This window comes from Psittacula echo, assembly GCF_963264785.1.
Source record: "Psittacula echo genome assembly, chromosome: 6".
In the NCBI taxonomy this organism is placed as follows: Eukaryota; Metazoa; Chordata; class Aves; order Psittaciformes; family Psittacidae; genus Psittacula; species Psittacula echo.
Genome location: NC_137743.1, coordinates 15,638,551 through 15,665,414, shown reverse-complemented (window position 1 = coordinate 15,665,414; position 26,864 = coordinate 15,638,551). Strand labels below are relative to the sequence as shown.

At 41.4% G+C, this 26,864-nt stretch overlaps 1 protein-coding gene across 6 annotated transcripts in view; it reads left to right on the top strand.

Moving 5' to 3' along the window:
* Window positions 1-26,864, top strand: part of ARMH3 (armadillo like helical domain containing 3) — a 133,782-nt gene that overhangs the window by 15,283 nt on the left and 91,635 nt on the right. For all 6 annotated transcript variants that reach the window (XR_013957111.1, XR_013957112.1, XM_080620295.1 and 3 more), the window contains exons 9-19: window positions 4,151-4,207; window positions 5,204-5,247; window positions 7,324-7,384; window positions 8,373-8,419; window positions 9,065-9,140; window positions 11,253-11,346; window positions 16,189-16,290; window positions 20,207-20,265; window positions 21,619-21,684; window positions 22,767-22,836; window positions 24,938-24,998. Coding sequence is in view for 4 of the 6 variants with exons in the window: in XM_080620295.1 (XP_080476421.1) it covers window positions 4,151-4,207; window positions 5,204-5,247; window positions 7,324-7,384; window positions 8,373-8,419; window positions 9,065-9,140; window positions 11,253-11,346; window positions 16,189-16,290; window positions 20,207-20,265; window positions 21,619-21,684; window positions 22,767-22,836; window positions 24,938-24,998 (737 nt within the window). In the remaining 2 variants the exon portion in view is untranslated. The remainder of the gene's footprint in view (window positions 1-4,150; window positions 4,208-5,203; window positions 5,248-7,323; window positions 7,385-8,372; window positions 8,420-9,064; window positions 9,141-11,252; window positions 11,347-16,188; window positions 16,291-20,206; window positions 20,266-21,618; window positions 21,685-22,766; window positions 22,837-24,937; window positions 24,999-26,864) is intronic.

Sequence of the window (26,864 nt, the reverse complement as noted above, 5' to 3'; positions counted from 1 at the left end):
TGCTAAACTGTGTTTCCAGCTGCTTAAGAAAATCTAATTAGGCTGAAAATTCATTAGTTGGCTATGAGTTTGTCTCTGTCTTTAATGTGAATACCAGTGTGTTTTCATCAGGATGATCTCTCATATTTTGGGATATTTTGTAGTATCCTCTCAAATTCCCTGGGGAATATCTGTCCACATTTTCATTACCAGTGTAGCTGAGATCTTGGCTTGTTCATTAACTCCTGTTCTAGGAGTAAAAATGATTTACATGTCTTCACATGGGATATTTAAAGGAATGTTTAATATTTAAAATATTAAAATGTAGTATTTTTTAGAAGTTGTTCCAAAGAATCATAGAATGATTTGGGTTGGAAAAGACCTTATGACCATCCAGTTCCAACCCTCCTGCCATGGGTAGGGACACGTCACGCTAAACCATGCTACCCAAGGCTTCATCCAACCTGGCCTTGAACACCGCCAAGGATGGAGCATTCACAACTTCCCTGGGCAACCCATTCCAGTGCCTCACCACCCTTACAGTAAAGAACTTCCTCCTTATATCAAATCTAAACTTCCCCTGTTTAAGTTTTAACCCCTTGCCCTATCAGTACAATCCCTAATGAAGAGTCCCTCCCCAGCATCCTTATAGGCCCCCTTGTATTATGTTGCAAATGTATAATTATTCAAGTCTTCAGCTATATTTTATGGGTTTTTTTTTAATCCTAGTCCTGATTTCAGGGAAAATATTTTTACCTTGGTACTATGTGAGAGAAACATGAAAGAGTAACTAAATAATTGGCTATATCATGAAAATGGTGAAGCTAAGCATACACAAAAGCCTGCCAGAGAAAATGCTGTGAGGAAGACTATTTGATCACTTTCTCAGTGTTTTTAAGGGGTGGCTGCTAGAGTAGCAAGGTAAAACATAAAATCAGGTAGGGACTGATTAGTGACTTTTAAATAGTTAGATTCCTTTAACATCTATGTAGAAATGTCTTTGCTTCATGTTCAACCTGCTAGCTTGTGCCTTTTGCTAGGCGGAGCTGGAAGGAATTAGTCAAAACAGGGGATCTTCCCTATGTGTGCTTGTCTGACAGCATATAGTGTATCTGACAGTCCTTCATGTATGGTTACTTATCTCCTTGATATGGTTGACTACAGGTGCTGAAGAGACACTTTTCAACTTTGAAGAGTCAGAAAATGCATAATTTTTATATATAACCCCCCCCCCAAATTGTTTAAAATGAATCTCCTTAATGAAAAGCATAATTCTTCAAGCTCCAGTTCCCTGCAGGATGGCCTGCCTGCAGAGAAGGTGGCCTCAGCAGGGCTGGTGGCAAAGCTGCTGAATCATCCTTAATGAGCCTTCATAGAAGAGTCTTGAGTGGACTCTGGCCTTCCTTTGTGTTACAGATGTGAAGATAAGTTAAGCATCTAACTGGGAATTATACATGGTTATCTTGTGTTTTTTGTTTTTTTAACTTCATTCTTTTCCTACCAAAAACATTTGATTCCCATAGGTTTGTGTTGGAGGCAGAGATACATTTAGGGGCATGGAGGAGATCTCATTCCCTCTGCCAGACCTGTGTGCTTCTTCATATAGTACTCACTTTTCATGGCATGTCTCACCTGGGGATTGCTTTAAAATTACCTGGTAATGATCTCCCCACAGCTTCCACCTTCAGTTCTATGGGGTAATGGTGAGTAGTCTGTGGAGGACATCTTGACTATTCCCAGGTTGCAGGGGTTTGTGTCTGTACCTCATCACTGACAATAAGATCTTGGTGCTATAGTGTTTGTTATCTGCTGTCAGTGATAGGGAAGGACCTGTGTTCTCTGAAGAGCTGAGAATCATGTTTTTGAGTTCTTCCTGGAGGCACATGGAGGCAGATGCTGTTTTTACGTTTGTGTAACCTCTTCATTGACTCATTTACAGTTTTCAAAATGCTTGTCAACCACTTCTTAAGGCTGTTGCATGTTTCTGCATGTTGCAGAGTGACCAGTGTAATTTAGACTTTTACAACTTTTGCTGTGATTCCCAGTGAGAGGGGAAGTGAACTCTGAATCAGCAGGATTAGGATAGTGAAGCAGGTGGCAGGAAGTATGGAATGGGCTTAGGGGTGCTTGTACAACTTGCAGGTTCCTGATGTTCATTGTAGATTTGCGGACTAATGCTTGTAGACAATAACTGGAACTGTTTGCCCTTGAGGGGAGGGCAGGAACAAACCACACACCCTGTGGGCAGCACAGGAGATATTCTCCTCACACTGGTACAGACTTGCGCACCAGAAGGCACTAGAAATTGCCTTATTTCACGCAGAGTAATACAGTGTGTGAATTGCAGTGGTAAGTCATCTGCTTGCTGCTTAAAGAATTAGGGAAGCCTAGGGGAGGCACAGAATGTGTCAGGGGAATGGAATACTTCAGACAGGAATTATTAAACAAACTTCTACAGATATGGAAATGGCAACTGAAAAGATAGAGGGCAGAGATCTGCAGCAGTCGAGGCCAGGTTCATGACCCTTGTCAGCTGTGCACTGATGACATCTTGCTGCCAAGAGGCAGGAGACATGGAGCGTGCATCTTGGAAAGTCATGGGCAGTGGGAGTGTGAAGAGTTGGTCATAGGCTGCATGTAGGATGGATTGTATGACTAGGTCTCGGGGCAGCCTTGTAGTGCTGGTCAATGTAGTGTCTCCCAGTTGGCTTATTCTCCACATCTGGGAATTTGGATAACCCTGCAGCCTCCAATCCATTATAGCCTTGCTGCTCATTGTCTGGAAAAGAGTCCATCACTTTTATTGGTTGTGAGTCACAGGCTGGCCTCTCTTCTGTGCGTGAGCTGTGGTGTGGAGAGTTCCTCTGTTGTATGAGGAGAGCAAAAGAAACTAGCAAAACTATGACATATTTACAAGAATAGATTTTAATCTATTTCTGATTAAAAATTTGTGAAGCTTGTGTGTGCTTTACTGACACTGACTATATTTAATTTCTGAAGGGGAGCATGGGGGTACAGAGAAGATGAGATGCCCTTGCCCATGGCAGGAGGGTTGGAACTAGATGACGTTAAGGTCCTTTCCAACCCTCACCATTCTGTGATTCTATGACCATATATTATTCCTCAATAGGAACCTCTATTCCAGCCTTAAGGAAACGTCTTTGCATGCTTCATGCACAGATGGGTTCTGTGTGAGTTTTCTGTCTTAGGCAGCAGACAGGGCTGTGTGCTGCTGGAGGCAGGCTGACAGACTGCCTGAGCTTTGGTCTGTTCTGATCTGTTTGTTTTCTGAACCGAAAAGAAAGGCTGATCCTTCCAAAGCACCAAATAATTGAGACCTTGGTGTTTCCTGATGAGCCTTATTTGTAACTTGCTGTCAAGCCCTGGGCAAATCAGTCAGATAACTATGCAACTTGCAGGGCATCTGATACTTGCTTTGTGTTTTATTCTTGGCATCCACTTTGGACTTACTGCATAGATAGAGCCTTTTCTCTGTCCTGGTTCCAAATTGACATTGTTGATTTTGCACTGATGCATATAAACCAGGAAAAACAAATGTAAATTGCTAATTTAAAATGCTTCCTTAATTATCAGGACTTATCTTTATAGATGGAGCCTGCGTGCTTTGTTTGGTTAAGTTCAAAGAATTCATATTCTCCAGAGACTTGTAGCTCTCAATTGTGTAAACTGTTGAAGTGGTGATCTCTAACCCTGGCAGCAGATGAGTCTACAACATAGTCATGCCTTCCTGGGTCCTCTTTCCCTTAAGCAGTCTTTGCAAGGTGTTGCAAAGGGAGATATCAGAACGCTAATGTTCAGTCCCAGCTTCACTGCTTGTTCCTGCTGCTTAATGGGGTGTGTGTGTGTGTCACAGATAACAGCCTTGAAGGACAGCTGCTGCACTTTCAAGCTGACAGATGAGCTAGTGGAGGAGCAGAAACTCCCTCTCAAAATCAGGAGGCTGCCTGACTGGGCCAATAAAGAGATGTCCCAGGCATAGCAGCCCAAGTGTGTGCTGTGACTTCTGTTTCTTTATGTGTATTCTGCTTTGTGGGACAGGAGAGAGTCTTTCCAGGTGGTTGGGTAAACTTGGATAGATGATAGTATTTTTTTCCTGAAGGCTGAACTTAAAACCAACTTTCTTTCTTCTTTCTCCACCCACCCTGAGCAGTCAGTGAATCCCTACATTGTGAAGCTCTCCATCGTAGATGATGAGGCCACACTCAATGTGAGTATTTGACTTGATTCCTCTGTGCTGCTGGTGTTAGTGTAATGAATGCAGTCATAGTGTCTGGTAGAAAGGAGGTCTAGGAATAGTGCTGCTATAAAGAACATCAGTATAGTGGGATTCTTCACTCTTGCAATAGGTTAGGCAGTTCATGATTTGGACATTTTGATCATCAGTTAAATGGTGGGGGTGGTTAAAAATCTAGCTAGCAAGGAATATGATGAAGTTAAATCTATTATGCATTTATGAACTATCTATACACATATACACTATGTGTCAGAGAGGCACAAGATAGCTTATGCCAAAGGAGATCTCATTTCCAGTGCTGTGTCACACAAGCCCACAAACCAATTCTTGTAGCTCAGTGGAAGCTGGTTCTTGAGTCAAGAGTCATCAGTGTATTTTGGGTAGCCACTAAGTTTTGGATCCAGACCTGGATACAAAGTGGCAGCACACTTTGAGCTCTGTGTGAGGTCTGGATTTTAAAACTGTTCTTTAGGCACCAAGTAAAAAGTAACCTCCATGCTAACCAAAGGGTGAGAACAATTTTTCTCAATTAAATGAGCTTGACAGAAAGGACAGTCAGGAGCTGTGGGGTGGTGGAGGCTGTTTGCAAGAAGTTAAATGGTTACTAGTGTTTATGGCCTTTGCTTTGGACTTTTGGATGTCTTTCCTCTGACACCAGCTTCCTTTTGAAGTTCTTGCTGCTTTATTGAGGCTTCTTGAGTGAATAAGCCCTGACTAGAGATACTAGAAGAGTAAATGTTCTCTGTTGAACTTAGATATTCAATTTTAAATTTTGGTGTCTTGATTTTTGGATGGCACTTTGTCATATCATAGCATGTCTTAATAGTTCAAACAGCTTCAGGGGAAATCCTTCATAGCATGGTAGGTTATCTTGGAGGGGACACTGCTAAGTGTGTTCAGTGTGTGATTTCCTGCATTGATACTTGTAATGTAAAGATTTTTTTTTAAACACTTACTTTGTTTTTTCAGGGAATGGGACTTGTAATTGCCCAGGCTTTATCAGAATATAACAGGTAAAACCTTGCTGTCTCTGGTTTTTCAGTGCATGATACTTGTAGTACATTTGTGTTAAAGCACTTATCACCTGACAACCCTGATGCACCTGGAGAGGCAGGGAGTAGTCTTATGTTTTGATGTATTTCAGCTCAGTTGTTGCTGTCATTGCAAGTGTAAATGCATCTGGACCAGCTGGGCTGATGTGCTTTAGGAGAGACCTTGCTGTAGGGGAAGACAACTATTGTATGCTTTTACTATCGTGGATTTTACCTCTGTATGAACCTTGAGCAAAATCTTAGTCCCAAGTGAAAAAGTAAATGATTTGCTGAGTACTTGTCTGCTAGAAAATTGATGTAACTGAAATACAATCTAAACCAAACACATGTATCCAGGGTTATCCACATGCCAGATCAGAGATGATTAGGGGATGTACGCTTTTGCAAATGGTGGAAAGCATTAACTGCTTCTGAAGAAAGAGCAGAAAGTCAACAGTTGAGGTAGCATGTTCCCAGACTGTGTTTCATAAGCAACAGCACAAAATGTAAGCTTTCCTAAGAGGAAAGTGCTTCAGAAAAATTTGGAAAGTTGAAGCAATTTCACCTGAGCAACCTGAGGCTCTTTTTCTTTTTTTTTTTTTTTTTTTTTTGTGCAGTAGATTCTCAAAGTATCCAGAAAAATGTTTTGATTCCTTTGAAGGGTCGCTATTATGCAGATGATTTGCAAGATCAGCAAATCCATGTAAATATGTTTAACAGAGTAAATTATTGGAGTAAAGCAGAAAAAGCCTCACCCGCCCAACTTGCTTCATTCTGACAAAAGCTGTCTCAGGCTATGGCCTGTTTTGCTTAGCTCTTTCTTTCCCCCTTCCCAAAAAAAATCAGAGGTGTTTTCTTTGCTTGTTGCGTTGTGTGTGATCAGATTCCTATATGGAAGACCCAATAAATGGCTGTGTGAGCTTTGCTAGTCCATTTGAATGCCAAATGAAGAAACTTAGCTTAAAGCTGAGGTACCCAACCAATTTGTTGACTTCACTTACTCCAGTTCCACTCCCTCTACTTGCTCCAGGAATGTGGGATCAGGCAGCATGATGCCATGAACCATAATGGTCCTCATGTTTTCTGCTGGCCATAGGGTGGTCGTCTCTGTTTTAGTCTGTAGTGGATGACGATTGAACTGAAATTGTTATGTGATTACTGATTGTGCATGTTCATGTGGTTCATTACTGTTTTGCCAGTCTAGGACAAAATTTCTTAAGTCACTTGGTCTTTTTCCTTCAGTGGATGTATCCTCTATAACAGCACAGGCGTTGTTCAGTCTCATGTGTTTCAGTAGCCCCACTTAAACTCTACACATTTTACAAATATTTTAATACCTTTTGCATCTCTTTTATGACTTCTTGAAAAGGGCTTGTGAATACTGAAACCTTCTCCATCCTATATCCTTATCAGCTAAGACTGTATCTGTCCTGGGTTCAGCAGCAGCAGTCAGTTTTTCTCCTTCTTAGTAGCTGGTGCAGTGCTGTGGTTTTGACTTTCAGCCTTGGAATAATACTGATAAAGCTGATGTTTTCAGTTGCTGGTCAGAATGTTTACTCTGACCAAGGACTTTGTGAGTCTCATGTTCTGCCAGGGAGGAGGGGAAGCCGGGAGGAAGCAGGGACAGGACAGCTGACCCAAACTAACCAAAGAGGTATTCCATACCACAGCACGTCATGCCCAGGATGTAGAACTGAGAGTTACCCGGAAGGGCTGGATCACTGCAGGGTGGGGGTGAGGTACCGGCTGGTGAGCGGTTGTATTCTCTTCCCTTGTTATTTCCTTTATCATTATTATTATTGGTGGTAGCAGTAGTGATTTGTGTTATACCTTAGTTATTAAACTGTTCTTATCTCAACCTGTGGGAGTTGCATTCTTTTGATTCCCCTCCCCATCCCTCCAGGAGCGGAGGGAAGAAAGGTGGTGGTGGGGAAGTGGACTGCGTGGTTCTAATTTACGGCCTGGGCTTAAACCATGACAGTATCATAGGGTGTTAGATAAAATAAGCCTAGTTCAATTTCTAACCCTGAGGCTTCATCCTTACTCCTTTTTGTTCAGGCAATACAAAGATAAAGAAGAGGAGCACCAGAGTGGTTTCTTCTCAGCCCTAACTAATATGGTAAGCAATGAAGCAGTGATTTTCGATTCTTAAAATGAGTGCCTTCATAGAAGTTCAGCAGCAGGGTGTTTCCAAAAATTGGGCTTGGGTTGTGGGTTCTGGAGGAGGTCCAGAACCATTGCATTGGTCCAGTCCAAACCAAATACAGTTGAAATGGCTATCTGAGAAGCGTGGCGTTGTCTGGCTGGGATTGCTCTTTCAAAGGATGAGATCTCTATTCTGGCATTGATAATTGAAATGGTTTTCTTTCATCTTCTTCATTCTAGTTGACTTTCTTTAAAAAAAATCACAGTTGTTGCACACTTTTAAACAGCTACTTCTTTTTAAAAGCTAGTTGCTGCTCTGCTGATGTACTCTATACCAGAGGAGCTGAATATTTTTGTGGCGAATTCTGGTCTATCACTAGCTTTGGATATCTGTTTCTTTACTGTCTTTTTTCTCAAGCCTGGGTGCACTGTAGCAGTGAAATAAGTTTGGATTCTGCAGTGGGCAGTGTCTGCATTTTCAGAGAGGTACCCTCCAAAGGCAATTGTGAATTTCTTCCCTGTTAAGAGTATCCGCTGTTCTACTTGTTCAGTTTGGCTTTGCTGTAGTCTGAGATCTAACTGACAGGAAAATTTCTTGTTGACAGCTGTCAGGAGTGACATTGGTAAAACTGCTACCACTTTGGGGCAAGCAGATAGGAAATAACCTCTCTTGTCCTCTTGCAGAATCACAGACTAATCTGGGTTGGGATTCAAAATACAGTTGTTCTCCCCTCCCCCTCCACCCCCCGTGATTTGAGAGGTGAAGCATTGTTCTGTGACAATAGTGTGAAATAAAATGTTCATCCTATTTCCCATTTGTATTTTACCATTATTAGAAAGTAAGTTGCATGTGTGCCTTGGATGGCAACACCTCTTGCAGAGCACTTCTGATTTAGTTAAATCCGTGTCTTGTCTGACAGCTTTCACAAATTCCTTCTATGCAATACTCTTTCTTTCCATAGGTGGGCAGCATGTTCATAGCAGATGCTGATGAGAAGATCTCAGTCCAGTAAGTGCGCAGATGTCAGTTACACAATGAATGGTAACTCACTACACAGGTCAACATTGTCCACTCGTGGAGCTGTTCTAATACAGCAGAGCAAGCTAGAGGAACAGTTTCTCTTGTAACTAAAATGGTACCACACCCCTGCAAATAGTGGATTCTTATTTAAGTGTGAAGGGTGCAGCAGGAGGAGCCACAGCTGAATTGTTTTTAATGAAGTGTATTAAAATACCTTTGACAAACCTGTGGATTTTAGGAGGCATGTTGGATGTGGCAGATGAGAAGTGATGGTTTGTGCGCTCTTGTCCCCAACAAAATCTTTCCTAAATCAAAGGGGGAAGTGATAAATATGAGGGTTTGTGGTATCTGTATGGCCCTCTGCCCTTAAAATAAAGGGCTTTAAAGAGAAAAAACTGAGCAACGAAGGATGCCTTCAGCAGGAAGGGGTAAAACTGTAGTTGAGCTCTAAAAATAGCTATTTTTACGGATTGCTAAGTACTACTACTAATCAGAACGACTGGATTGCAGAGGCAGAGTTTTACATAATTGAAATTCTTCTTTCAGATGGGTATGCTTCTGGAAACCTTTGCTCTTGGGATTCTTATCTGGTAGCCTTAACTCACTGTACTTTTGGCTGTATCTTTTCCACAGAACAAATGAAGCCATCCTTCTGGCCCTCTATGAAGCTGTTCACTTAAACCGGAATTTCATCACAGTTCTGGCACAAGTGAGTTTCAGTGTGATGTTGGCCCGTTTCTTTGCAAGTGCATGCCTTTGAAATTAGAGTCTCAGATATGGAATTGGTGAAAAGATAAGTTTTCTTGCCCCCTCCTTCCCCTGCATGCTTGTCATAGGTGTAGATGAGCAGTATGATCAGAAGCAGGCCAGGATCTGGGTTTATTACAGTTTTAGGAAATGCTTCCTCCCTTGCCAGAAAATGAGTCAAGTTTTGAGGGCAAAGCTCATATTGGAATGAGCCATTTTTCCCCCTGAAGGATTGCCTGATGTGTTTAGAAAACCTTTCAGGTTTAGGCTTTTTATCTTGGTTTGTAAGTACTGATGGTAATCTGTGAGAAAAATGGCATCAACAAAACAGCTAACACCTTTCCTCAGTTATTTCAGGTCCTCTGAGTGCAGCCATACATCACAGGCTAGACAACATGGCATGATGGAGGAGACCTCTGGGGACTCCTGACAGTAGTGGAGATGGAAGAGGTCTGATAGGCAGATCTACTGCCTCTGAGGAAAGCTTCTGTTCCATGGGTGGTTAATTTGCAGAGGTTCCTTGTCTCTTTTTTTCCCAGGTTCTTCATTTTTAGCACTTGTGAGAGATTTCTGCTCTTTCAGTTCTGCGTAATATGTGATCCCTGAGGGAGGAAAGGCCTTTGGCAGGGAAAAGAGCAGGGCGGGAAAAGAGCAGCCAGAGTAAAAGCTCTTAAATTAGAAATGAAAGGATAAATTAGTTATTTGTGAAAGGCATAGATGAAGCAGGCACTAATGAGTGTGTTTAATTGAAATGGAGGCCTGATGTTCTTGAGTGGATTATCTCTAATCCTTCATTTAAGAGAGGGCAAGGTAGGTCATGCTGTCCTTTGAAAAAACCTCATAAAAACTGATGAATGTTTTTGTCCAAGTTGGTGTCCATTGCTGGGGAGTGCATGAATGACTGTGCCCTGCCGCTGTGTGGGCACATAGGAAGAGCAGGGATACAGTTGTGTTCATGCCTGGTGGTAAGGTTTTGGTATACTTACCAGCTTGTTGGTCCTCAGCTTTTGCTGCTAGGTGGCACTAGTATCTTTCAACTGATGGTTAGCATTTGGTGAAAAGAAAGGTAAACACCACAGCAAAATGTACGTGAGCAAACCTATTTTATGTAAGATTTTCCATGGAAAATTGTATTTTAAAGTTTAAAACAGTATGTGTACTGATTTAAAATTGTCTTTGAATTGTAGTATGTGTGTCTGTGCTTCCATTAAAATACATGCATTTATAGTTGGTTATAAAATGAGATATTCAAAGACAATGTGGAGGAGATCCACTTGTGAAAAATCCTATGGAACTAACATCAAATCAGCAGTTTGTATCCTTTCCTTTTACTTTGAAATCGTGATGATATATTAAGGCGGATGATACATTTATGTAAAACTTGCCCTATGAAATGGACACTTTGCTTGGCAGCCAGACTTAAAATAGCATGGCAGATTGCCTGCAGTCTCACCAGTGTGGATAGATCTGGAAGCTTGCAAAGAGTAAAGTCAAAGCAGTAATTAGGCAGGCAACTATTAGCAAAGATGAAATGGGGAGAGTAACTGACTGATGGAAGCTGAGAGGATCGATAATGGTAGTGTTATTTATGTTATGCGCTCTTTTCCTGCAGTGCCTGGGCTTTATAGTGAGACAGGAAAGTAATAAATTGTCATCATCTTTGAATATGAACAGGTGGAGGGCAAGAGCGAGGAGAATTTGCTTTTAGAAAGAGAAAAAGATCTTGGGGAGAAGACTTCAAATGCACACCCTTAGGTTGTTCTGGGGGAAAGCAGAAGCTATATAAACAGTGTAGGCTTCTGCCTGCCTCTTCCCATTCTACACTGGGGACAGCCATCACTTTGATGTATTTCTGTTTTGTGGAGTAAATAAATTGATGTACAGTTTAATTGTTGGATATCCAAGGTAAGGAAGTGTAGCTTTGTTTTTTGGAGGAGAGGTTAAAGTTTCTTGGGAGTTCATTAGTCATGCCTCTTGTGCCAGAGCACGAAGCAGTACAAGTAGTGATCTGTATGACTGGTGCCTAAGGAAACTATTGACCTGTGTATGTCTGGGCATTTGTGTTTCATGTTAGAGCCATCCTGAAATGGGGCTGATGACAACACCAACAAGCCCAATTCCAGCAACACCTGTTACTCCACTTGGAACCACCCCACCTTCTTCAGATGGTAAGAAACATCATGATCTCCTGGGGAATAACAATTAAAAACTGTAAAATAACTAGCAAAGCATTTTCTGAAGATGACAACTAATAAGGTCAGTCTGGAGCAGATGTAACCTGGTGGTCTCCTCCTGGAGCAACTCGCCTTACTCAACCTGAGCAAGATTATTTGACTCAAACTCATTTCTGTTTTGCCTTGTATATTGTTCAATGAAATTATGCTGATATTCCGTCTGAAAACAGTACTGACCCAGTCGGTATCTGCGTGAAGATACACCCAGCCCATTAGTTATTCTATGTAGGCTTTTACTTATGAATATTTCTAGTGTCTGGTTCTTTGCCTAGGATTATTTGTCATTGAAACAGATTTACATAGAATCACAGTGGATTCCTGCCTGTCATTAATGCCCTTATCCCTAGCTTTGAATTAAGTGGGATTTCAGTCCAGCCTGGGTGTGTGGAGGTATTCCTCCCTCTTGTTGCCTTTTCTCTGATAGGCTTTGTCAATGACTGCTTGCTCTGAGATCTTTCTTGTAAATGAGGTGTTATGTGTCCACATAAGTACACTTTGAAATCATCTAAAATAAAACTCCTTTTGTTTAAGGTATGAACAGAGATAGCCTACTTTAATGGAGGAAATCAAATGACTGTTGTCATGTACCTTAATGGTATCCTCTAGATCTGAAGAAAGCATTTAATGAAGGTGCAGAGTCAGTTCAAATAGCGCACAGTTCAGAAACTGGGGAAAAGCAGCCTGGGTTACTCAGTTATATCAGCTATTCAGGTCATTTGATATCCTAGTTAAGGATGATCCTCCTTGTGGATGAATTCTCTCTGGTTACCATGAATATCAAAAGCTTCAGTTAAAAAGCCCCCCATGTCTCAACTATCCCTGTGCATATAGCGTAAAATGTAAAGGGATGGGCATTTTTTGGGCTTCTGTTTCACATGTTCATTGCAAACGTATCCACCCACACACCATATTATACAACTGACAGAATTTATGCTTACCTACATCTACAGCTTACTCACACTCTCTTTTCTTAATTTGCCAAAAAACAAAAGCAAAACAAAAACTCCATCCTGCTTTCAGCAGAGGCAGCAATCTCATAAAGCTTGAGGCTTCTTGCCGCTTGTAAGGTTATTACATTTAAGAAGAGGAGCTGGTCTTCAGATGCAGTAATTACAATGGGGAGCATTCTTTATTTCTATTTGCTGTCACCTTGCTGATCCCTACTCTGTGATAATTTGGGTTTTTTTTTTGAAGACCTTGGCTTAATTTAGTTTGGTGGTGCTTTAGTCTTGCTGTAATTTTAAAGGTATGTCAGAATTTTCCTCTTTTTCTAAGGTCTTGCAACTCAGCTGTAGAATTAGCCTCTGGCTGAAAATTAGCAAGAGGCTTTTTGGCTTTGGAATGAGAAGATTGGTTTCTTTTTCCTGCATTAAAAAATAAAGCAGCATAGTTGAGCTATTTTCAACTTAGAGCAACATGTAAAAATCCATCTATGGATTTCAGATGCTTTTAATGCTGACTGAGATTAAAAATGAGTTCTTACTCTGGTTTGAAATGTCTCTGGCTATTAGCCTATGATGTGAATTAAGACCTTTTAAAGTTCCAACATGTGTGTTTAAGCAAATAAAGGTCTGTAGTGTGAACCAGGCCAAGCAGTGATGTGTTCTTTACAGTCAGTGCTTTTTATTTAAAAAAAAAAAAAAAAAAAAAGAGAGACTTTTGCTAGAAATTGTTGATCCATAATATGTAAATCAAGCGTGCCTGTCACCATAGTTATCTAAATGTCAGTTTGCTTACTGTTGTTAAATATTCATTCACTGCATTCATTGTAACAGTTCCAGAAGGATCCACTGGGGCTATAAATAAGTTTTTCAGACTTGTAGCTACATCTTAGAGCTATTCATAATATTGGGGGTGAAAAAGCTTCCAGTCTTATTGCATAGACTTTGCCAACGGACTGGGCGATGTGTCAGGAGCCCCAGAGCTTCAAGATTGAATGGACTAAAAGAGCTTACACTTGGGGATGTGCAGCCTTTAGGAGGTAAAAGCCCCATTATGATTTGTTTGATGTGATTCGCACAGCGAGATTACTCTGATCTATTTGGCCTGTTGTTTCTAAGGGCTACAATTTTGTGTTCAAAGTGATTGTATAATTCTAAGCTCCATGAGAACCTCTGCTGTGCTCTGAGCCTCTCAGTGCTCAGTTTAAAGAATCTCTATTTTACTGTTGTCTCCTTCGTCCTTCTGTGCCTATGCTTGCCCCACTTCCAGGGGTAAGTAAGCCTTACTTGGCTCATTACATGGTTATGAGATGTAAGGCTTGCATTAAGGAAGGGTGTTGTTTGTTAAAGCAGACTTGTCTCTGAACCAAAGTACAGTTGCATACAGGATCAGATCTCTTTTTCTCAGAGTCCTAAAGCTAGCCATACAAAACTCAAATGTGAGTAATTCCTTACTTCTTGCAAGGTCCAATTTGATCATAAATACCTTTTTCTTTCCTGAAGAGTAAGAAAAGCCTTGAACATTCCTGGGGATAGATGGAAAAGAGATAATATAGTTATTAAGATGTCCTAGTGGTCTGCAGATCGGTTTCCAGTGCAAAGGTACTTTATTTGGGGCTATCTTTATAGCTTGAGAAGAGAGAGAGCCTTCTGGCAATTGTAATTCAAGCCACCTCTGACCTCCTGCACTTGAAAACCTGCAAGTTTGCGCTTCTGGGCAGCCAGAGCAGTGGTGTTCTTGTCAGGTCAGGACAGACATGTAGAACTGCAAAAGATCTTGACTCTTTGAATCTAGTGCCTTGTGCTTGCAGGTACATCATGTGAGAATGCCTTAAACTGATCTCTATTTGTTAAATTTGTTTCACAATAATTCCTGTTGGGAGGCAGTTTCAGTATCTTGTTCCTTGGTTAAAAATCTTCAACTTTCCATCCTGCATTTCTTGTCAGTTTATACCCATTTATCATGTTTTAATCTGACTTTGGAACACAGCTCTTTCAAACATGGGGTTACTTGCCTGTGTATTTTGCTGTCTCATAGAAAGGCAGTCTTTTCCTCTAATCAACTTACTAGGCTTTCTCTAAAGTTGCTCAAGTATGAGTTCATCCTCCTTGAACATGGGATCAGCATAATTACGCACAGTGTTTGAGACAAGGTCTCACCAACACCTTGTGTGGGCATTACAGTGTTCCTGTCTCAGCTGGAAATGCGTTTCTGGGTATGTGGTAGTACCACACTCTTCAATGCTTGGTGTTGGTAGCTTGTCATCTCATGATCTGATAGTGTGCTATGGTATCACAGCATTCCATTTGCAGCTGACAAGCTTTCAGCTTACCATAGAAATAACTCCCTGAATTCCTGACCTTATAGCTTGTATTACTGAATTTCATCTTATATTTATTGTATGGTCTTTGGTTTTATCCTGTTCTTTATGTGCAGTCTGATGTTCCTCTGTGTTTAGGTATCCCCCACTTCCTATTATTAAGAGATTCATTAGCAAGCAACTGTTTCTTGTGCCTAGGTCTCTCACAAAAAAGAAAATTATTCCCTAAACTAATACCTAAGAAATTCAAGTAATAACTTTTTTCCCAGACTAATACTTTCTCCAATTGTTTCTCCTTTGCCAGATCTTTGTGTACTTTAAATTTGTGTACTGGTTCCCACCTATCTGCTTCTCTCTAATTTTTTCATACAGAGCTGTATTAAATGCTTTACTGAAGTCCTCCTAAAGTAGCTCAGTTTGGTCTTGTTTGGGTTTTTTTTGTGTCTTTATTTTGTCTGCGCTAATTTATCTTAAAAGAGATCAGATTTACCTGGCAGGATCTGCAGTTAAATGCATGCTGCATTTTTGCCACCTTCCAATATTTCTTGTAAAGCCTTTCTGAATGGGAAGGCTGAGAATGGCCTTTGCTCACAGCTCAGGCTCAGTCATCAGTAAAAATGTGGCTCGGTCACATGCGGGAGGTCTGACAGCTCATAAACTCAGGGCTTCAGATGGTACATGGGGAGTGAGCAGGAGGCATGTTGTGCAATTAGCTGAGTAATTGAGACAGCTTCTTGTAAAGTCTAAGGCAGATGATGTCCAGTGTTAAGGTGTCAAAAGTACAGCTGGTGACAGGAGAAATGTGTCCTAGAGAAATGCCAGTGAACTGCTGTTCTGCTGCGGGTATGTTTCTGCTCCCTGCTGTGTTGTGATTTCTCTACTGCAATCCATGATTGCTTTTGCTTCTTGTTTTTTCTTTAAGGCTGCTTTTTCTACCTCTCTTTTCTACCACTTCGGTTATGCAGTAGCTATTTGATTAGTGTCTTGTGTGTTGCTTGTGGAAGAGAGAGAGGTTGTTGTTGGGAGGGAAGAATGGAATTGATGTGGACCTTTTTGAATCGAAATTCCAAAATTGCTGAAACTGAAAAGGGCCTTTGCTGGGTGTGTTTCTTGCCAAACTGAGAATGGTGTGAATGTTACCTGTGTTGGTTATTAGAATTAATTGGATATTGGTGTGATATTGGTATGAATATCTTGAGCTTCCTAGGTTGGGAATGTTGATGAGCGCTAAACTTGCAAGCTGATCTCCCTTGGGGAAATGGGGAAGGGAGGACAGAGAAGGATATTACTTTGTTGGGTACCACAACCTGTACTTAGAGCGGGAGAAATGGTCTCTGAGGGAATGGTACCTGTCTTCAAACCAAAATCTTTGCTGGGTGGTCATGAAGGAGGAGGAGGTCAGGTGACTGTAAACAAGCTGATCCTCTCAGAGATCTGTGTCTGTGCCTTGGTTCTCTGTATAGTTGTCTCTTGTGTTTGCGGAGGTTAAGCATTTCTTATCTGCTTTGTTCCAGTTATAAGCTCTGCGGAGCTGCCTTTGGATGCTGATGTGCAAACCAGCAACCTGCTGATAACCTTCTTGAAGTACAGCTCGATTGTGATGCAGGACACAAAAGGTAAATACTTTCTGTTGGATGCAGCAAGCAGTGCTTCTTGAAGTCAGGAGGGCATAAGAACATGTCTAGTCACTCTATAAATAGACATTTACTAGAGTCTCTTTAGAGGACTGAAGATTCCACCTTTTGAGAAAATTAAATGATTTCTTATTGCAAGATAGAGTTAGGAGATGAGGAGAAACCTCATGCTGGTAGGAGGAAAGTCAAATTTGGAAAGAATGTAATAATAGTACCTAATAACTGAGCCTGTCCCTGTGAAGGAGGTGTGAGCATATCTGATTCCCAGCTGTCTGTCAGAGAGGGGAAGTATTTTTGAGAACATTTAGAAGCTGACACAGGAGGCAAAGCTCAGCACTGGGAGGAAATATTTCCTTTGTCCTTTGGTACTTGCTGGTTAAACAGGTAGCTCTTTGGTTATAAAGAAGACAGCAGTAACTTACGCTATACTGGCAGTAATTTGTTTGAGAATATATATTTCCATATTGTGCTTTTTGTTTCTCCTGATAGTTTTGTGGGAGTTAATTTCAGCTTGCTGGAGTTGAACTATTGCTTCATCTCCTGCTCAAGGTACCCAAGAGTGCTGTTTTGCCCAGTGGCTGTATGGGCAAGACCGTAGTGTGAACATAACAAGTGATCTTTGTACTGTATTTTAGCCTATTACAGACTGCTGCTGCTAACTGAGATGTAACAGCTGAACAAAAATAGGAAGGTAGCTGCAGAGCTATGAAACACGGATTACTGAACTTCAAGAACACTTGGCACTGAATAAGAGAGCAGGCAGGAGAGTTTCCTTGTACCTGCTAGCTTGCTGTAAAATTGTATCTGGCTGTTGTGTTCTTGTTCAGTATGCAAGCTAATTAAGAAAAAAGTGAATCATTCAAATTAGGACCAAAAGGGAATTAATGAAAATATTTAGTGCACCTCACAAAACCAAGGCAGAATCAGGTTTACCTGTATCTTTTCTCAAAGATGTTGCTAACGTTGGATGAAGACACTCTGAAAGTGGCACATCATTTTTAGACTATCCATTCTAGTGTTTAACTACCCTTATTGTGAGAAAGCTTCATGTGCTCTCTAATTCTTCGCTGTGATTTAAATTACTTACTAGTTATCTTCTCCAAGATAGATATCGAGAATGCTTTATTTCTTTCTCCTTTGTGTCAGCCCTCATGTATTTGAAGTCTGCTTTCATGTTTCCTCTTGCTTTTGTCTTTAAGCTAAAGCACATCAGTCTTTGCTCAATCATTTCTTATAGATTGCACACATGAGGAGGGCTTACCAGCGCCCTAATTGTTCTCATTTGCTTTTCCCAGGGTCTCTCTTGCTGATCCAAGTCTCTAGTGAAACAATGTTTTTCGGTTTAACTTCTGCACTTATTAGTCACTGTAATATGGAAAGTCTGCATTGGGCCTCAGGAACTGCCAAACCGGATTAGTTTCAGATGGAGTGAAATTTAATAGAGGGAGTTCTTTACTAAACAAGCCAGTGAGAGATGAGCTTATTCTCATGTGAGACAGGAATTGGTTTCTTTCTTTGCTTTGGTTCTAGTTTGTAAAACACTTGAAATTCATGTGGCTGATGTACTTAATCTCCTTCCTGCCATGGTAGTAATGTGACAGCGAGCTTCATGGACTGATCATTCAGAAAAAGTGTGCCTTCCAGCCCAGTGGGTTTGGGTTTCAAATGGGGATATTCCTGTCTTTATATTTTGATGATAAACGGGGTCCTGCCAAACCTTTTTTAATTCTTGTGCAAGACCAAACATGAAATAGGCTGCCCAAGGAAGTGGTTGAGTCAGCATCCCTGGAGGTATTTAAAAGATGTATAGACATGGCACTTACGGACATGGTTTAGCAGTGGAATCGACAGTGTTAGGTTAACAGTTGGACTCCATGCTCTTAAGGGTCACTTCCCACCTACATGATTCTATGATTCTGTGTCACACCAATATAGTAACAAGAGAAGAAGGATGAATAACTCCAGTTTACTCCATGTGTCTTGATACAGGTGGGAACACCTCAAGGGCAGACTGGTTTGTTCCACATCCAGGACTAGACAGTTCTGGTCCTGTCTCAGAGAGCATAATTTAATAGATTGTGTTTGCCAGATCCTCCTCTTGTTTTCTCTCTTGTGTCAGTCAGAGGCAGCTGCCTTGGGAGAAACAAAAACTCTGCATCATTTATTCCCATCTGTAAAACAGGGTTCATATTGACATACCTCCCCATAGGAAGTCATATGCTTTGTTCCTTTAATGAGAGATGCTGTGATGTATGAAGTATCTGTGTGAGTAACTGCCTGCACAGCTGCCCCATAACTGTTAAAAATGGCATGATCATAACACACTGGCTAAAGGGAGAGCACCTGGTATGAAACAGAAGCCTTTACAGCATGATCCCCAGAGAGAAAAGTGGTACAAAAATACACAGCAAGGTGTTACAAAAGGAAAATAACAAGACTCCAGTGTATCAGAGTTCTTTGAGGCCTTTACTCCTCCTTTGCTGGGTACAAAACTTTTCAGTTAAACATTTTAGCTGAGGTAAGGAGACATAGAAGAGGCTTTTAATTCTCCCATTCCAAAATTCCTCTTCATTTTACTTAGTGCAGCAAGATGAAATCAGCACACTTCAGGGCAGATCTTGTTAGTAAACATCTGTCCCTCAGCAGCATAGAAAAGAAAACCAAAGAGGCATCAAACTAGACAGAACAGCTCATTCCATCTATTTTTATAGATTACTGTACATACTCTAACTAGCAAAGTGTTTGTGAAAGTGACCTGCAAAGAGCCAAGGAGTTTGGCTGATGATGTCTTCAGATTTATAGGAGACTGGTCTAACTGTTTCAGATTTCCCTCTCCTCCTAGTTTGACTCTAAGGCACATGTCTGGGATGGCACGTTTGGTAGTCTTACACTTTAGAGAAGCTGTTGGAGGTCTCAGGAATGTGCAGTTTTAAGCTTCCTCTGAATTTGGTTGTATGTTGTTGTGGTTGCTACCTCTTTTTGTGTTTTGAGGTGTGTGTGGTGTGACTGGTTTGTTTTTTAGAACAAAGATTTTTTAATGAGCTTGATTGGACAGTGCATTGAACAACCAGAACTTAGCTGGCCCTGTTTTGAGCACAGGTTGCACCAGAGGTTTCTCCCATCCCGAGTTACCCTGACAGTATGTATCTTTTTTGATATTTCAAGTTTAAAATCAAGAAGGAAGAGTTTTAAATAATCCAGACAAAAATGGCATTCTTCTGCCTTTGTCCCTCTCTATTTGTGAGCCTTTCAGTCCAGTTGTCATTCAAGGCAAAAGCTGCTTGAAGCTGTAAGATGAATAACAAGTTGGAGAAAACGATCAGGGTGGAACTCCTTTGGCTTAAAATGCTAAGTCTTTGCAGACTTCCTTCTGTCAAGGTTTTGCACAGAGGAAAGCAGGTCATGTCTCTCAGTACTGGGGGTTTAAACTCAGGGCTTTGAGCATAATGTTAGGAGTCGTTCTGCTACACCATGCTATGCCTCTACCAGAACTTTTGCTGCTTGTTTCATAACCTATAGCAACAGTGATCTTTTTCTTTCTGTTTTATCTAAGAGAGGGAAAAGTACGTCTCTGCTGTGACAGAAAGACAGGGACTAACTCCAGTGTTTAGGGTATCTGTGGAAGTAAAGCTGAATGAGACAGAAGCCCCACTTGATAGTTACAGTGCTATTGGAGGTTAAATCAGAAACTTTGCACAGACTAGTGACAAATAGGTGGGATTTAGTGGTCAGGTTAGAGGGTGAGTGCTTAATGAGAGTAATTGCACTACTAGCTATCATGGAGGAAGCAGGAGTATAAAAAATCTCCAAGGCTGGGCTTTTCTCTTGCTGCAGTGTCGCTCTACAGCATTGCTAAGCTTGTGTAGCTCATGGAGGACCTGTGTTTTCTTCTTTGCAGATGAGCATCGGCTACACAGTGGCAAGCTGTGTCTGATTATCCTGACATGCATAGCAGAGGTAGGTTTCTTGATTGAAAGCATTCAGCAGATGGTAACAGGGCTCTATCTGCATGCACATCCCTTGCTCCTGTTGAGCAGGAGCTGAAGATCTGCAGTGGTACTGAGTAGTGAGGACCTCAGGCACTTAACATTTGGCTAATAAACCTGATGCATTACTGTTAAAACTCACTTGAATATTGGCTCATGTTATTTGGGTTACTGAACTCCCAGAGATGAAGAGAGGAAAGAGTGAACCTGAGCCTTTTCTCTTTCAGCTGTTGAATGATGCTGTGGTGTGGCTTTTAGATGAGCAATGTGCTAATGGCTTTCAGCTCTGTCCTCTTCATGCTAAGCACGGGCAATGCCATATCCCATCTGCTTAAGAAGGATATGAGTCTGAAAGAAAGCTCTGTGAGTGTAGATCCCTACAAGCAAGACAAGTAGCATATTTGGTAGTAGGGTGAGAAAGCAATATTGCAGAGCTATGTCAGTAGTCCTGTCTGAATGTGGTCCTGTCTCATGGGAAGTATGTACTAATGGAATGTTTGATGTCCTGAATGATGATTGAGTTTGCGTGGCATTTGCATTTTGCTTGCAAGTACAGAACTTTCATTCTTAACAAAGAATAAAAAGCAGCGATGCTGATAGCCAAGGTAAGGATTTTGAAGTAATGTTTCTCCAGGGTGCAGCCTGAAAGTTAATTATCTGCATTTCAAATATTTATAATTAAATTGTTTTGGTACTTGAGTTCTTCAGGTGGACGTACAGATAATACAAGATTCTGTTTCTGCAGAGAGAGAACATGTTTTGGTTCTGGTAGTAAAGGGAGGGTATAATTATTACCAAACCTGGCTGTGCATTAGCTGGAGGAGTTACTTTGATTTAGAGCTGGTCCTGGAATGAGCTTTGCCTGAGGGGTAGTGCAGCTGATAAACCTACCTGCTAGTACTGCAGGAACTTCTGGCATGATGGGTCCATCAAAAAGCCAGTATAAACCTTCATCCATGCAGTCATAGGAACCTGCACGGAAATCCAACTCATGAATTATACAGCACTTGTTAAACTCTTGCCACTGTGGTGTGTGCAGTCCGGAGTTTGGATGAGCAAAGGAGGAGAGCAGAAAATAAATTGTTAACAAAACAAGCAGTACCGCAGACTTTAGTTAGAGTGGAATTAGGATCAGGAGGGTTTCACTTTTCTGTGATTGGAGACGTGAGTGAGGACAAGAGGAGGTGGCAGCTGGCTTAATAACCTTATAGCTCTATGTTGGGAGTTTTACTCTGAAACACATGTGACTTGAGAGGCAAGTGGGAGGTGTTGGGCACTTGGTTGGCTATTCATATCTCCTCCCTTTTCTTGCTCTTTTCAATAGGATCAGTATGCTAATGCTTTTCTCCATGATGACAACATGAATTTTCGAGTAAACCTACATAGGATGGTGAGTTTTTTCCTCCAGATGGTCTATTTTCTTTTTGTGGTGAGAGCACAGAGGATTTTAGTCCCTGTATGTTGAAAACTATGTCAGAGACTTCTAACCTAGATTGCTAAAGCGTGTGAAAATACTGGTGAGAAATGCAGTAGTTGCGGAATGATTTTTGAAGTTGCTCTCAGAATGTTTCACTCTTTCAAAGAACAAAGAGCTGGTTTCCCTGTCGGTGAATTCAGGGGGCTGTGTAGCTGAGGAGGAGCTGTGTCAGAGAGAATGTTCTGCCTGAACCTTCCACAAGCAGTAGCCCTTATGTGATACGTTAATTGCCAGCTGGAGTTACACTGAGTGCTCAGATTTGGCTTATGCTTCATCCTGGGTGGGGTGATTCACCTTCAAGATATTTTTTTCCAGAGCTTTTTCTTATGGGTGTCTGTGGAGGAAGTGTCTTTACCTGTCTCATGAAGCTTTGTAGTTACAAGTAATTTGAACGGTTATCCTAACTTGATATCTTTGTGGTACTGGCAAGTTCCACCTCATCTGACAGTGCAGCAGTGCTTGCAAGTATCCCTAGTCCAGGACAGAAACAAGCATCTTACTTTATAGTGTGCATACTGCATGGATGCTAGTTATTTCCACTTAACTACAAACTTGCCCTTCAGTTAGCCTTTCTGGCCTGTTACAATAAAGACTAAAGCCGTTTAATACTGCGCATGCTGATAAAAATGCAGATCAGACTTCTGGGTCAGGAGTAAATCACTGTGTTAACCAAGGGGGAGGAATTGCTGAGTGCTGACATTTTTTTGTGTGGTGGTGGTATTTCTTCTTCCACCACTCCCACCCCTCCCCATGATATAACAGTGCCCTTCAGTTATGCAGCTAGAGAACAAAAACCCAGTAGTCAGCATGCTGAAAAGCATGACACAATTTTGCTCCAGCCATGGCTTGTAGGATTAATATAGCTGAGAAAGCATTTGGCAAAAAAGGCAAAGGGAAGCCTGTGCTGATGGTACTATGTGCATAAAAGATAGAGTAATATGCAGACTGTCACTTCAGGCTTCTGCTGAATTCTTTTCTTCTTTGTGTGTTTGAAGCCAATGAGACATAGAAAGAAAGCAGCAGACAGGAACCTGCCCTGTCGCCCGCTGGTGTGTGCAGTACTTGGTGAGTATTGTTAGAGCGCATATTTGTGCTTCCTGAAGCACCTTTTATTCTGCAATGGAAATATGAGATTTGTGGATCAAGGGGAGAGGTGGATTGACTTAAAAGGAGGGGCAGTTCCATACTAAAGATGCTTCCAGCAGTGGACTGTCCCTCTTTATATGTGGCTCCTCATGGAGAAATTAAATCCAAGATTACTGCTCTGTAGCAAGAAATCCTATATATATTTACAGTAAGTTTTGCAGAAGCTTCTTGACCCCTTTTACCTGAATTAGTAACAATAGGGTTGTTACTAATCATAGAATCATAGAATCGTAGAATAGTTAGGGTTGGAAAGGACCTTAAGATCATCTAGTTCCAATCCCCCTGCCATGGGCAGGGATACCTCACACTAAACCACGTCACCCAGGGCACTGTCCAACCTGGGCTCTGTCCAACACCGCCAGGGATGGAGCATTCACAAATTCCTTGGGCAACCCATTCCAGTGCCTCACCACCCTCTCAGTAAAGAACTTCTTCCTTATATCCAATCTAAACTTCCCCTGTTTAAGTTTGAACCCATTACTGCTTGTCCTATCGCTACAATCCCTAGCGAAGAGTCTCTCCCCAGCATCCATATAGGTCCCCTTCAGATACTGGAAGGCTGCTATGAGGTCTCCACACAGCCTTCTCTTCTCCAGGCTGAACAGCCCCAACTTCCTCAGCCTATCTTCATACGGGAGGTGCTCCAGTCCCCTGATCATCCTCGTGGCCCTCCTCTGGACTTGTTCCAACAGTTCCATGCCCTTTTTATGTTGAGGACACCAGAACTGCACACAGTACTCCAAGTGAGGTCTCACGAGAACAGAGTAGAGGGGCAGGATCACCTCCTTCGACCTGCTGGTCACGCTCCTTTTGATGCAGTCCAGGATGTTGACTAATAAATTCAGTGGTTTAGGTGATTGTGGCAACAGTCACAAGTACTTTGTAGATGATATGATGAGGGCAAACCTCTGGAAAGGACACATTTGTGAATGTGTTTTCTGGGCATGCAGCCTTTTCTGAGCAGAAGTCTAATAGGCATGTCTGTAGCTAGGGTTGGTTTTGCCTGTGGAGATGGAGGCACAATGGAAAGACAGCATATGATTAAATTGAGATACTCATTGCTGTGGAGCCCAAAGCATAAATGGGTGGAAAAATGGACGGAGCCTGGATCCTTGATGACCCTTAAGCCTGATGATTTGGAAGCAGTCTCAGACTCCAGCATTTTCAAACAGATGATTGTTGAAGCCAGGACACAACAACTGCATGAAGAATCTTTCTATACTTGATGCACTCTTTTCTTACACTATTTTTAGTCACTATTGAGTCATATTGGTGGGCTATTAGTGCCCTAGGAGGTGACATCTCCCAGTTGCTGCCACTAGCACAGGTTAAGCATGTGACACTGAAGCTGTGTTGGGCAGAGAACACATTCGCGTTCAGGTAGCATTTATTGGCTGAATCATAGTAACTTACCTGTTTAATTGTATTTCTCTATTCTTTGCCTCTTATCCTCACGCTGAGAGTTCTAAAATGTTAGAGACATTCTCCCTTATTTTTTTTAATCTTTTCTCTTGAGTGAGCTTTAAGCAGATATTTAGCCCATGTTGAGGTCAAACTGGGTTTACTTGCTTCAGAGTTTATTTTATGGAAAAAATAGTATTCTCTACAATGCCTTCTCTTTGAGTAAACATGTAAGTTGTATGTTATTTCTAGTAAGAATGATTTTCTAAAATGTGCTTCTCAATGAAATTTTCAATTTGTTACACAGCTTGAAATATAGGAGCAATTCTAAGCATCAGAATTCATGGTGTATTCTTTGACTAATAGTGGGGGAAAGCTTATGGGGAAGCAGTGCCTCAAAGCGAGTTACATTATGTACCCTCAGCTTCCAGTAGTTGGGTTTTTTTTTTAAATTCTAAAGGATGTCTAATGCTCTTCAAAACAAGTAAGTGAAATTTCCCTCATCTAACAGGACTGTTGTCTGGTAGAGGTACCTGGATGGAGTAGTTTGACTTCCCTGTTGTCTACTAGAAACTAACTGTAGCTAGCTCAATGCTTACCTTATTTTCTTTTCTGTCAGATTTGATGGTGGAATTCATCGTAACACACATGATGAAAGAATTTCCTATGGATCTCTATGTGTAAGTGTCTGTGGGGTGACTCATTGTGATTTCATTTGAAGTTTGAATTTGGGTGGAATTCTAGTCATAGAGCAATCTTCTGGCTGAAACAACACTTTGTGGCTGGTGGTGGGAGCATGAACTCTTGTGGCAACTTTTCTTCTAAAATGCTCTATATGCCAGAAAATTGAAAGCGAAATGAGTTTCCACCTTTCAGACCGATTTCCTAGTCTACTTGATCAAACACAAAGAACTTTTCAGTCTGAAAGAACTTTCATAATACACAGTCATTGCAAGAGTCTCCACTTCCCAGAAAATGAATCTTGGTCTAGAAACTGAAAAGACAGTTTTGAAAACCCCAAGTATTGACTGACTTGAGGCCTGGAAGGCAAGCTGGAGAGTGGGAGAGAGGTTTAAGCCTGAAATAGCCTGCTAGGCAGCAAAGGGTAAAATTTAGCAATGGGGAAAGGGAGAGAAGAGGACAGGGCTACACGTGAGTACTCCATGTGTCCCATGAGGCCCCTAGAATGCTTTGTTCTGCTTTAGCCTGGAGTGCAGAAATAGGATTTAGATTGATCATTGGCTCTTCCCTGACTGTTTGTACAGTACTGAATTTCCCCAAGGCTTGAACCAGCACTATATTCTGTAGAAGAGATAAAGATACATAGGCAATTTTCCCTTAAGGTAGCTTTTCAGCATGTTCTGATTTTGCCCAAATAACCTTGCAACTGCAGTGCCTTTGCAAGGGTTGTTCAATTCAATTACGGGTTCATGAGAAATGTTTGAGTTTTTTTTAATGACAATTACAGAATTAGCTATAGATGGGTGTAGCGCATTGGAATTTCACAAGGAAGATGAAAAATTCTTGGGCTCAAAAGTAAGGTCACATCTAGAAACCCCATGAGAGTAAAAATAATGAGCAGGAGCAACCATCAGTGGACATCTGTATCCATTCATTTTGACATGTTTGTGCAGTCCTTTCACTACACTGCTGCTGAAACCATCCCGTAGTAGACACAGTTATTGCAGGCAAAGTGGGTGTTCTGAATGCACAAATAGTGTCATACTTCTCTGCAGTACATTTAAAAGGTGACAGTATGAAGCTGCTTAAGGGAGGGCATATTCATATTTAAAAGAAAAATCTAAGGTTGCTGTGACCAAGGGTGCTTTGTGTCCATTATGTACATTATGAATCCTCGGCACAAAGCCAGAAACAGAGACACCCCACTGGGATGGATAATTCTATAAAAGCAGTTTCATAACTAAAGCAGTGTGGTCTGGGAGTCTATGGTCTGGTAGCTGCTGCTCTGGCTCTTCAGCCAGGGGTACTAGGACTGTTCTGCCCCTTCTCATACCTTTACTTCCATGTCTTGATTTCACCCAGAAAGCTGTGTAGTACTGTATACAACCACGAGGTTTCAATGCTGAGTTATGTCTGCAGAGTATTTTGCATTAACGGCTACTGTAATTATAAAGAAAGGTTTTAGCCATTGCCTGATTTCTCTCTGTTACCATAAGTAGTTATGGGTTTTTTTTGTAGAGGCCAGTTTTAGTCTTACAGCCAGACAAATACAAAGGTGGAAAGGTACTGGCATTAGCTGGTACCAGTAACATCAGAAATAGCAGGTCTCTCCCCAGGGCGATTGCTGTTCCTGTTCTGAAGCAGTCCATATCCTAGCTGATTTGCTCTTTTTTCTTGGTTGAATTTATGAGAATACAATTTGAAATACAGCACTTAATGTGATGCTCAGACATGACAAATGGGTTTACCTTCATTTGTCTAAAGTTAGTTTCCTTACCCTATCGTGGTATTTTTGGGATCATCTGACAGTCTGAAAAGAATTATGTGCACCTTCTGCATATTATTTCTCGTGACTTTTTAAACCT